This window comes from Cajanus cajan, chromosome 9 (genome assembly GCF_000230855.2).
Source record: "Cajanus cajan strain Asha chromosome 9, NIPB_CcT2T_4, whole genome shotgun sequence".
In the NCBI taxonomy this organism is placed as follows: Eukaryota; Viridiplantae; Streptophyta; class Magnoliopsida; order Fabales; family Fabaceae; genus Cajanus; species Cajanus cajan.
The window spans coordinates 55,193,593-55,205,939 of record NC_138525.1 but is presented as its reverse complement, the minus strand read 5'-3'; the positions used below and the strand labels follow the sequence as shown (position 1 = coordinate 55,205,939).

Genomic DNA, 12,347 nt, shown 5'->3' with positions numbered 1-12,347 from the left:
ACAATTTTTAATTGAACAATTTTAATCTCTCAAATATCAATTGTGCAATTTTAGTCTTTCTCATTAAAAATTTAATAATTTTAAAATTTTAATATATATATTATTAGTATTTTAATATTACTGATAAATTAATATCAATAATATTTTTACTATATTTATAAATAAACTAATAATTTGATAAATATAACTTAATATACATTAATATACTTTTACAAAAGTATAAATATATAATATCAGATATATATTTCTAATTAATATACTAATATTTTTGTAAAAGTATATTAATATATAACAAGTTATATTTATCAAATTATTAGTTTATCTATAAATATATTAATAATATTATTGATATAATATCGAAAATTATAATATACGTTAATTTGAATAGATAAATAATTGTTTAATTTTAACACATTATATATATATATATATATTAAAATTATTAATTTTTAATGGGAGAAACTAAAATCGTACTATTATGATATTCGAGAGATTAAAATTGTTCAATTAAAAATTGAATGACCAAAATCGCGCAATTGCAATTCTTTAAGGACTAAAATTACCCAGTTAAAATCTTGGGGATCAAAACTGCACAATTGTAATACTTAAGGGATAAAAAATGCAATTAAACTAATATTCTTTATTAATTTTATTAAAAAATATAATAATTTTGAAAAATATTTTTTTATGCTAAAAATGTTAAAATTACTTATTTTTATAAAATACAATTATCTTATAAATAGAGTAATAATTTTTTTCTTTTTCTCTTTTTGTTTGAAGAAATATTTAAGTATCACTTTATAATTTTTTGCAACTTATTTAAAATTAGAGGAATAAAATGATAAAAATTAATAAGATAAACATAATAAAATAAAATATAAAAAAATATTAATATATTTATTTTATTAGATATAACAACATGATTAAAATATAATTAATAATATATATTTTATAAAATTATTACTATTTTATATATAAAAAACAATAAACCGGAACGTCCCGTTCTGAAACCGGAACGGCCGTTCTGGTTTCTTTTTTGGTGTCTTAATTTTGCACCTAGAACGGGCGTTCCGGATGCAAAATTAACACACCAAAAGTGTAACCAGAACGGCCCGTTCCGGTTTCAGAAAGGGTCGTTCTGGGTCCAGGTGTTTTAAAAAAAATTCATCCACGTTTGCATCTACGTAGCATCCACATGACCAAAAGTTAACTCCGTTTAAATAATTTCGACGGAAGTCCCACATTGAAACCAATTAATTAATTTGGGACTAAATTAAAACTAATTAATTAATTTAGGAGCAAAATGAAACCAAAAATAAAAATAGAACTAAATTGAAACAAAAAATTAATATAAGAGACCAAAATAGGATTTTAGCATTTAAGCGATTTTCCATCTTTTGGACGAGACCCAAATCTGAATGCCTTTTGTATGCACAAAGATTTTAAGTAATAATAAGAGTCCTTTTTGCCAAATTTTTTACTCATTCCTGACTTAACCATCAGATATTCGAAAACTTTGGTCTAGCTATCTTGATCCCTAGTTCATAATCCATTTTCCTTTTTATAACTTTTTTTTTTCTAGTGGGTTTGATTGAATTATAGATTATCCTATTTATATTAACGTATTCTATTGTTCTTTTTTCTTTCACGAACCTGTTAATTGTTATATGAGTTGCATTAATAATTATGATTGATGAGAGCAAAGCACTGTGTATATTCTTATTTTTATTAGGACAACAAAATGAATCTCTTATGTTAGGTTGAGGGGGGAAAAAGAAAAACATGTTAAAAGACACTATTTTATATGGAAACATTTAAACCAATTACAAATCAATTTGCCATAAACCTTAACAAGCAAATGCAAACATCAATTTTGTCTTCTCAATCCACAAATGATAATCCAGAATTTATCGTAAAGATTACACTGAAAATGTTATATATATATAAGGGTTATAATAACACTGGTATAACTTTTATCAAGTGTTACACCGCTCAATAACTTTATATTAAATGCGAATTTTGTAAATTCAACCGTTAGATTGAAAGTTCATATCACTTAGATTATATATACAAAATTTTATATTAATTCAAGATGATTTGATACTTCATTTTTATAAAACAAAATTGACGTAATATATTCATTTTAAAATATACTAAAATATGAATACTTTGATCATCTTCAAATTATTGTTCAATTTTAACAAAATTCGATATACACATATAAAGTAATATGAACTTTCAATCTAACGGTTGGATTTACAAAATTCATATTTAATATAAAGTTATTGAGTGGTGTAATACTTGGTAAGAGTTATACTAGTGTAATGAAATTTCTAAAGGATTAAATTTGTCTTTGACTCGTTAAAAGTGACTAATCATATTTATACAAAAATTAATTATTGATGAGATCAATAAATACTTCATCCCGATAATTTAGTAATTCGAAAAAAAAATATCATTCAGCTGTTATTTTTTTTTATCAAATAGACTAACATGTCCTTATTTTTATCACCCTCTTATTTCTTAAACCTTACAAATGTTCTCATAATCTAGAAATGCATTTCAATTAAGACAAGTAGCCTTTGTCTTCAATTAAATACCTTGTAGAAATTTGAAATTATTAAATACTTAGATGATAAATATTAGAAAATAACATTTGAATAACCTAAGATAGCAAAAAAAATAGCTATGATATAATTGTCAGTTTGATTAAAATTAAAAAAAAAATAGAAATAGACAGAAGTTAATTCGGATAAAAAGTAGGGGGAAAATTAAGAAAAATCAATTTACAGGAACAATAAAAATTATTTAAGCCCTATATAAAGAATGTATATAATTTAGACTTAAATGTGTTTTTAATTTTTGAAATATAGTAATTATGTGATTTTAATCCCTCAAATTTTAATTGAGAAATTTTAGTTTCTCAAATAGGGATGTCAAAACAGACTCCAGATTACCACAAATTGATGGGTCAAGTTAGGCATCCTAGCCCGTCCCATCTAACATGTTAGTTTGTCAAGCCAAATGGTGGGTCGAAATAGGCTGGCCTGTCAATCCACCTAAAAAAATTTATTATTTTTATTGTTAATGTTAAGATTAAATAAGTTACATGAGATTTATCACGTGGGTAATATGTGATTTATTGTGAAGCAAATATGTTATGCATTTGATTTATATTATTATATATAATTTGAAGTTTTCTGTGCAACAAATTTGTTTGAATAATTATTATTACATTTACATATCCATTTTAGTTTGTAGCAAATTTAATATTTATTGTGTAACAAATCAAATCAAATCTATTGTAATTTAAAATTTATTTTATTATTTAGGCATACTGATTTATGTGTGTCCATTATATATTAAGAAAGAAATATGTTAAAAGAAGTAACCAAAATAAATATGCAAACTTTTTTTTATTTTTTTGTCTGTCAAGCCACCTTTAGACAAGATAGGTCAAGACATTCAACCCATTGTTACTTGGCAGGTCAATTTGCCCCTATCTTTTTTGGTGGATTGATGACAGGACAGGCCTAAACAGATCAAATAGACTTATTTTATCATCTTTACCCTTAAGTATCATAGTTGTACAATTTTGATCCTCAATTTTTAATTGCGCAATTTTAATCCTTCACATACCACAATTGTGATTTTACTCTCTCATATATTACAATTATACAAATTTTTACCTATTTAAGTTACATATATTAGTAATTTTTAAAATAATAAATTTACATTACTTAATACAAGAATAAAAATTATAATATATGAAATTTAAATAGTTCAAAAATTGTACAATTACAATACTTAAGAAACTAAAATAATAAAATCATACAATTACAATAATTGAGAAACTAAAATTACTTAATTAAAAATTGGGAGAACAAAATGCACAATTGCAATATAAAAAACTAAAATTACTCACTTAGAATCTTAGGAAGTAAAATAACACAATTATAATACTTAAAATGATAAAAATGTAAATCATTCGCTAGAAGAAGAAAAAAGATTGTCGGATATAGAAGTGGATGAAAAAATTTGAACCGGTGGTTAACTAAATTAATTTTTTAAAAAAATGAACCGAAGTATAATAACTTGAACTATTCCTAAAGAAGAGTAAAATAAAATTATGAGTATCAAAAATGGTCCGGTTCGATGGCGTAGCTGATGACCTGATGGCCGAGCTTCTAATAAGTGGCACATAAAAAATACAGACCAATTTGATTAAGTCTAAGAAACCTTTTTTTTTAATATTTTCCAGACTACCCAGTCTATTGTCCAATTCTTTTATATATATTTTTTTTTTCTAAAATTTGAATAAAAATAAAATAAACCAATTTAACATGTGATGGACCAACAGACATAATCATTTCAATTGAAAGCACCAAAACAGTAACTAATTTCTAATTTAGTTTGGACGAAATTTTAGTTAAGTAAAATTTTTATAAATTCGGTTCAATTTCTATAAACTCCGTCACCCTATGTAATGCTCCCACGGTTGTTCTTCATGTATCAACCAACGTTATTTTTGAAACTTCTCAAACTAGAAAGAACTATTAATATGGGTGTAATTGTAAACCTAGAGCCCATCCCATCAAGCCCCTTATTTTTAAGTCTCCTTGAACAGTAGTTTGATTTTGGCCGTAGCCCATTTGATACTTACATCTCTAAAGAACCTTGATTATCTACCATGTCAGATTTACAGCATCCGTGCTCTAGTCAACAATGATACATAGATACCTTAACCGAATGAAAAGCCTATTTGACTCCTCATTTCTCTCTATCCCCTTATTTCATTATTTCACTCATTTTCTCTCTAGGTGTCTATTATAACAGTAGATGTCCACAAAACACTTTTCTATATTCATATAGCTTGCATATAGCAGCCATCTGTTGTAAAAATAATTAAGGAATCCAATTGGCTAACTTTTGACTTGCAAGACTCGATTTGTGAGTTGCCAAATGTCACAGTTGTGAGTTGCCAAAGGAATCCTGTATAACAAAAATCTACAGGTAAACTTAAATTCAAGGTATTGGGTCAGACTATCGCCGAGCCATCATTTAAATTTAAGGTTATACATCCGGAGATCAACGATTAATACCACTGATCCAATCATAGGAACAAAGTTCTTGCATTGATGGGAGTATTGTGATATCTGTACATTCTATTGGTCAATCTGAATGAAATTACTATAAACCTACTTATGCCAGAGTCCACGATTCAAGCATTTTCTGAGACTGGAAAACTCAAGGATTAGCTACGAAAGCTGGGATTATCATGCTGAGAAAGCAGCAAGATTGTTATGTGCAGGATCGGCAGCAGTCCGACAGTCTGAGTCATTCCGTTCATCAACCTGGTTATCAGATGGCAAAAAAAAAGGTTAAGAGGCTGCACATATTACCATGCTGATTATTGATAAACGAACGGATACCTGCTCAACTGGTACAAGAGCGAGTTCATGATTTCTCTTAGAAAGGTCTCTCAAAGCACCCTGCAGAATAACGTTATCAAAAGGTGGAACACTCAACAACTCAGCAATCAGCATTAAAAAAGTGCAAATTCACAATTGAGCAAATTTTAATTGCACCTCCCTCTAGCCAAAGATAACACGCCTTGAAGATAACGGGAAAAAAATTAACCCCATAACTTTCCGAAGAAAACAGTTCAAAATAAGAAAAAAACTAAACAATAGACTCCGCAAGGTTTTGGTATTCACAAATAGTGCCAGAAAAGACCACACGCAATACACAGTTGTCTTGCTCTCTTGTGAAACGCCTGATAATGTGTGTCCACAATGCAGATGGGAGGGAAATAGAATCAAGAACCAAAAGGCACAGCTTGAGGTCGTATGCATTTCAAGTCATATTAAGTATGGTTATTGGATCATGTAGCTAAAGGACACATATTAGAAGAACTATAATAGCCAAACAGACATAACTCTCAAACATTTTGTACAGAGAAAACTAAAACATTCCAATATGGACATGAAAGCTGAAATAGATTTTAAAAACATACTCTACTTATACAAAAACAAAAACACAAATTGTGGATTTTCCAAATTTCAATTTGAATGAGGTAAAATAACAGAACTGGCCATGCTTGAGAATATATATATTAGTCATTAGTCATACAAATACATGGTTTTATAATAATGTAAAAATCTAAAAGAAAATGAATCCAAAACTCAATAAACATTTTTTTTCCTAAAAACAAAAGCCATTTGAAGAAAGTACCTACCCTATTTGCCCAAAACAGCCCACATGCATTGCAAAGTGACCTTGGACCAGATGGTCCTCGCCGCATCATCGGGGTGGCTTTTGAACTAATGCCACAATGTGTGCATCTATAGAAACAAGCAATAAAAAAAAATGATAAAATATCTAGTTAGAATAACTTCATACAGGTCTCAAATAACGTGAAATATAAAGCTTTAATAAATAACCCTGAGCTAGAATAGCTGAATAGATGGCGATTAAAAAGGAAAAACTCGAAATTCACAATAAGTTGCAAAGATTTCATAAAGGAACAAATAGTTTGGCTAAAACCTAAAAGAAAATACAGCTAACACAAAACTCACAAGGTTTCTGATTGACTATCATCCTGTCCTGAATCTTGGTCTGTACCCCAACTATTAGCTCCATCTTGTTTCTTAGACGAAGTGAACTGACCCTTATTACGATGCATCCTACATTTATTAGACAAATAAGTAAGAAATATGCATGAATACAAATAAAATAAAACAGATAAAATGAAGAGCAACAAGAAAAAAATGAAATATAGATAACGTAGAAAAATTAATAAAATTATGAAAGATTCCTATTTAGTGCATAAGCTACATTGAGTCCAAGAAATTCACACTAAGACAGTTAATAACTTGATATTTATTAAAACCAAGGTAGTCAAGATCGAGATACTAGTTAGACTTGGAAAAGAGTCGTAGAATCGTAAATCAAGGAATCGTAACAAGAAATGTAAGATTCTATGATATTTATAAAATATTGAAATCCAAATAAATGCTTCTAACGTAATATAAATAAGAGGGAAAAAACATTATAACACATGTAATACTTAATTAAGCTTAAATTCGTAATCATATACTCATAAAGATAATAAAGTCAACAACTAAACTCCATATAGAACTGAAATGACCAACTAAACAGCTTAAAATATTGCATTGCAGAAGCAAAACAACTTTTTCATTTACACCAGCAAAACAACTTTAAACACCTAGTTTAGATCTCTAAGTTTCCAACTAAGTCTCTGATAGATTATTAAAATCTTATGAGATAAATTATGTAGCAATTCATTTTTTGTTCAATTATTTTGTTGTCACTGACTTATTTTACTCTATTAATACATAAATTGTTCAATTATTTTGTTGTCACTGACCTTTTTTACTATATTAAATATTAATAAATAAATTGTAAGATATATTAAATTATAATAAGAAATACGATCTCCAAATGCAGCTGAGGACAGGGGAGAGCTCTGTGGAGGAGTTGGGAATCACAATTGAAGTCAAAGAAGGTCAGGGCAAAAGGTTGAAGTCGAAGAAGTCTACGAAAGTTTTCAGGGAGGCTGGGATGGTGTTGGGTTTAGGTCTATGATTTGTTGGGCTTAAGTTTTTAGAAGCCCAAAACAATAAAAAACAAAAATAAAAAAAAGGACTAAAAAATTAACGTGAAAAATAACTAGCCACCAAAATCACAAAACACAGTGAAAGCCATTTATTTTTACACTTCAGTACGTGTACGGCAATTTTAGCGATTCCACTCTAGAACGATTCCCAATCATGGACAAACTCACCCATCTATATCAGGTGTGTAGAATCGCACAATTCCGTGAGGCAACTCGCGATTCTGGCAACCTTGGTTAAAACAATGCATGCAACTACATATACCAAGCAAATCACAAGGCACCAGCCTTCACTCTAGCAGATTTAAACTATAAATGCACCATCTAGCCAATGTAATAATGGATACGGCTGCTAATGTATACATCGTATTAAAAATTTCTGTGTTAATTAAAGTTTTGTCTAAAAGAAGAAAGGGAAAACATAATAGACCTAGTGGTAGTTTCTTGCTAATTGTACCATGTCCATTGGTCAATATTTGTTTAAGCCTCACCATATAACGAACATAAGATTTTTAAAAATAAAAAAAAAATCAATCATCCAATTTTCAAATCTCTGCATGGAAAACGATCATTTACAAGCGATACCATGGCATAGCTTTTGAAATCTTCGTAATAAGAATAAAGCATGTTTTAGTTTCAAAAAAAAATAGAAAACAAGTTTAAAAATCTGTTTAGTTTGGTTTTTAACGAATATGTTTATGAAAAAATTCTTTAAAAGGGACAAATCAGACTAGCAGTCATTTTCACCATTTCTGGAAACACTAAATTGAAAATACAGAAGCAACTTCTTAATCAAAATAAAAATAATATGAACCAAGGGAGTTGGTCAGTATTAGTACCCACTACCCATAAGGGTACTCGTACCACACCCAAAGTGAATTGTCAAAAAATGGCTGGTTAGTGGTTTCACCGTGATCATCTAAAAAATCACTAAACAAAAACCATATAATCAGCAGACAACAAATGTCTGACGATTATTATTTAACCTGAACACCAATACCTTTGAAAAGAAATATGGGGTACTAAAGTAATCCTCAATTCCCATCAACACAAACTACACATTCTAAAATTTGAAAATATGAAAATGAAAATCATTTATAGGAAATAAATACAAAATAAAAAAATAAAAAAGTTCACATTTAAAAGAGGAATGATGGGGTTGATTTAGGAATGTATGTAATGAATAAAAAACCTAGGATGCCAAAAGGAGTGAATTACAAGACTAACAAATATGGTCATAGTAGTATACAAATAAAAATGACATGAAGTGAACAAAAAAAATCATATTGTTACATTTAACAACATTAAAAGGCATATTCTGAGATTAAAGTTAATTAGACATCAACTTTCATTTATATGAAAACATAGCTAAACTAGATTAGACATTAAATTCAGATCCAGTTCATTCACAATCTAAAAGGACGAGCTTCTGTATAGGGCAGGTCAGAGATTGATCTACAATGACCAAGTTAAATTTAACCCCACATATGCTGCCAGAGAGTGAATTGGGGAACAAGACCCGCTCACTATAAAATCTATATTTTATGCTAGTTCAGACTTCAAAATGAAAAAGCAGTTTAAAGTTTAAAAGCGCATATCCATTATAGCCTTACCTTCACCAATTCCCAATGGTTTGAGCACAAGACTACGGAAAAAGAAGCTCAAATCCAACACAATTGTATGTAAAAGAAGTCTAAAATCCGGCATACTAACATATCTATTGTTTAGCATGCTGCTTAATTATATTATATCTACTACTTATCAATAAATTGGTATAAAGAAACGACATAGCAAACTCATTGCCAATCATCATTCACAAGACGGACTTGCCACAGGAGCAGAATCAGCTTTTAAGCTCAGACAGTAAACAACTCTGTTTGTGTTCAACAAATTCAATATACTCGCAAGTTTCTATTACAAACCACAGTATGCTAATTATCAAACCTGAGCGCAACTTCTTGCCGTACACTATATCTCACTTTTTTATCAAAGCAGCGCTCTTTCCTCTTCTGCCTGAACCTATCTAATGAGGCAGCTCGCTGTGGTAGACTACATCTTGCTGGATATTCCGTTGAACCCTGCAGCAGCAACCAAAGAATTAGAAAATACCACTCAGCACAGAGCACTTGACAATTAACAAGTTCTACCACAAATAATGCTACCTGCAACCACTTAACTCACATAACCCCCGCATCACTTTACAGTGTATTTGTTTTACAATTAGAATCTTTATAAAGGTCCATTTATATAAAAGCAACAACTACTTACTTCCTATTTATATGCTTTGGAAAGTGGGAACTTCCATTTGCGTCATGCCAAACGGTTTCCCAAAACATACACTTTACCGTTGACTTAATAGCTTTACCATACTTATGACCCGATAACAATACATATATACATGTACCACCAGACATTAACAAAGTTTGTCAACCAATGCGAGCAAAGTGATGAACATAGCTTTGATTTGGTCACTATTTAGTATTTACTAAGTGACTTCAAATAATGAATATACAAATTACAAACTCTCACTTTATTAATGCCTGGTGAGATAAAGTACCCTGTATCAGATGATACTAATAAATAAAACGGTAAAGCGATGCAATTGCAAATGTGTATAACATATTATAATCTTCTGCTTTCACAAAATACCCTCTGATTCTGTTGATTAACCGCATCCACACATGGCGAACCACTAGATGATAGCTCACATCCACCCAAAAGTAACAACACCGCTTGAACCTGTCACGTGAAGAAAAATAAAGATTAAACTTTCCAAAATAAATAAACAAATAAACTCACGCTCTGTTCATTCATTTAACGAACCACCAGAAGCTTGAAGCAAGGTCGAAAACAAAAAGGAAAAAAAATACACAATCGCAACGCTGGATCAACGAAAAATAAGAGAGAATTGAGAGAATTGAGCCATAAAATCAGGAAAACTAAAAAAGGGGGCAAAACGGTACCTTGTCAGGCGTAACGGCATCAAAAACGTAAACTTGGCCACGAAACGACAGCGTAAGCTGGCTGGACTCTTCGGGGCCTCCACCGCCGGAGACATAGACCGCATCGGATGTAACATCTTCGACGACGACGCCGGCGGCGGCGGCACCGTCTTCGAGCGCATTCGTTTCGTACTGAATGTGGTGGTGGTGGGCGTCGACGGCGGCCTCGGCGCCGGAGCCGTCGTCGCTTTCGATCTGCGGGGGCATGTTCAAGGGCTGGGAGTGTCCGTACATTGGTGCTGGGTCCATGGGGAAGCGCACCGCATTAGAGGGGTAATTGGGGGGAAGTTGGAAACCCTAACCCTAGAAGGAGCTTGAATTTGATTGGAATTTGGAGTGATAAGTGTGTGAGGTGAGGGAGAAAGGGAGAAAGGAGGGAGTGAGGGTGAATTGTTGTGGAGAAGGACAACAGAGGAATTGATTGAGGAAAAGGGAGGTGAGAAAAGTGACCATGTTGATGGTGATATTTACGAGGCTTGCCCACAGCAAGGCCCAATAGACATGCCACATGCCCCATGGGATTTCATGTTTAATAACAACCTTTAATGTGCCCATCTTTGACCAAAAAGCAATATTCTATATTCATATTTTTTTCCTGATTTCTTCGTCTAATTTTTTTAATTATATCATTTTAGACTAATTTAAAGGGGCATCTTAACTTGTCTATCATGTACCATAGCCGATTTAAAGGTGCATCTTAACTTATCTATCATGCACATAGTCGATAGTCTTCATAGGTTAATCTGATTTTCATTTTATTTTAATTCATCTTTTATGCAATCATATTATTATCTTTTTCTCTTTAGAGAGATTCTTAATTTCTTACCATAAACTACTATACTTTTAAAATTTAAACTAACTCTCCCAACTCATCATGTTCTCTCTCTCAAACAACATATTTTTATAGTAATTTATTATCTTCTTTCAAAAACTTTTTGATGCTTGAATTTATGTTTCTTGATGGTAATAATCTTGCCTTTGTCCTTGAAGGTTGTTTTTAAGGGCTCAATAGTTTGCAAACTCTCAGTCAAAATATATGGCTTAACAATCATAAAGATGAATATGAATTTTTTATTTTCATCAAGATGATTTCTTTAATAGTGATTTTTAGGCCTCATTGAGATACTTTCTTCGATAAATACTTTTTCAAGTATGACTTAACAAGAACCAATTCACAAGTTTCATTCTCAATATGTCAATTTGTACCACTTTATTTGACCTAGACAAACATTTAACCCCACTCTGAGATGATAGGGGCATAAAAAAACTAGGTAGAAAGATAAAAAATGCAAAACATCATCACTTAAAAATCACCTCCAACAATGGTGTATGGTGAGGGTTTGTTGGGGAGGGAGAGACACAATGATTTGCTAGAGAAAAGGAAAATCAATGTTAGTATGATACAAAGGGTGCACAATAGTCACATGAGGATCAAATTAGTATAAGAATTCTTAACTATGATGTATGGTGGACTACTTATGATGGTGGTCCACCTAAGAATTCATCATAATTTATATTGTAAGTCTTAATGCATGTTGTTATAAACTACGTATTTTTGATAAATTTTTCTACAACTACTTCTAAAAAATATGAAATTAATTTTTTTCTAAACTAAAATTATTGACAAATAATTTTTTTTAAATATATAATAAAATGTTTAATCTCTAGGTGAGTATATATAAAAAAAATATTTGTTAAAAAATCATTTA

At 30.4% G+C, this 12,347-nt stretch overlaps 1 protein-coding gene across 1 annotated transcript; it reads right to left on the bottom strand.

Annotated features, from left to right (window-relative positions):
* Positions 1-4,978: 4,978 nt before the first annotated feature.
* Positions 4,979-11,088, bottom strand: ZIM (GATA-type zinc finger protein with TIFY domain-containing protein). The gene is made up of 7 exons (XM_020351367.3): positions 10,600-11,088; positions 10,286-10,375; positions 9,581-9,714; positions 6,579-6,686; positions 6,239-6,344; positions 5,433-5,492; positions 4,979-5,354 (listed from the first exon to the last, which is right to left on the bottom strand). Exons 1-7 carry the CDS (start codon positions 10,885-10,887, stop codon positions 5,277-5,279), a joined length of 864 nt encoding a protein of 287 aa, XP_020206956.1. The 5' UTR covers positions 10,888-11,088; the 3' UTR covers positions 4,979-5,276.
* Between the last annotated feature and the right edge of the window lie 1,259 nt (positions 11,089-12,347).

Coding starts and splice junctions, on each gene's coding strand:
- ZIM (XM_020351367.3), bottom strand. CDS start 10,887: ATGGACCCAGCACCAATGTACGGACACTCCCAGCCCTTGAACATGCCC. Junction 10,376..10,599: donor ATGCCGTTACGCCTGACAAG/GTACCGTTTTGC, acceptor TTCACGTGACAG/GTTCAAGCGGTGTTGTTACT. Junction 5,493..6,238: donor GGCTGTTTTGGGCAAATAGG/GTAGGTACTTTC, acceptor GTTATTCTGCAG/GGTGCTTTGAGAGACCTTTC.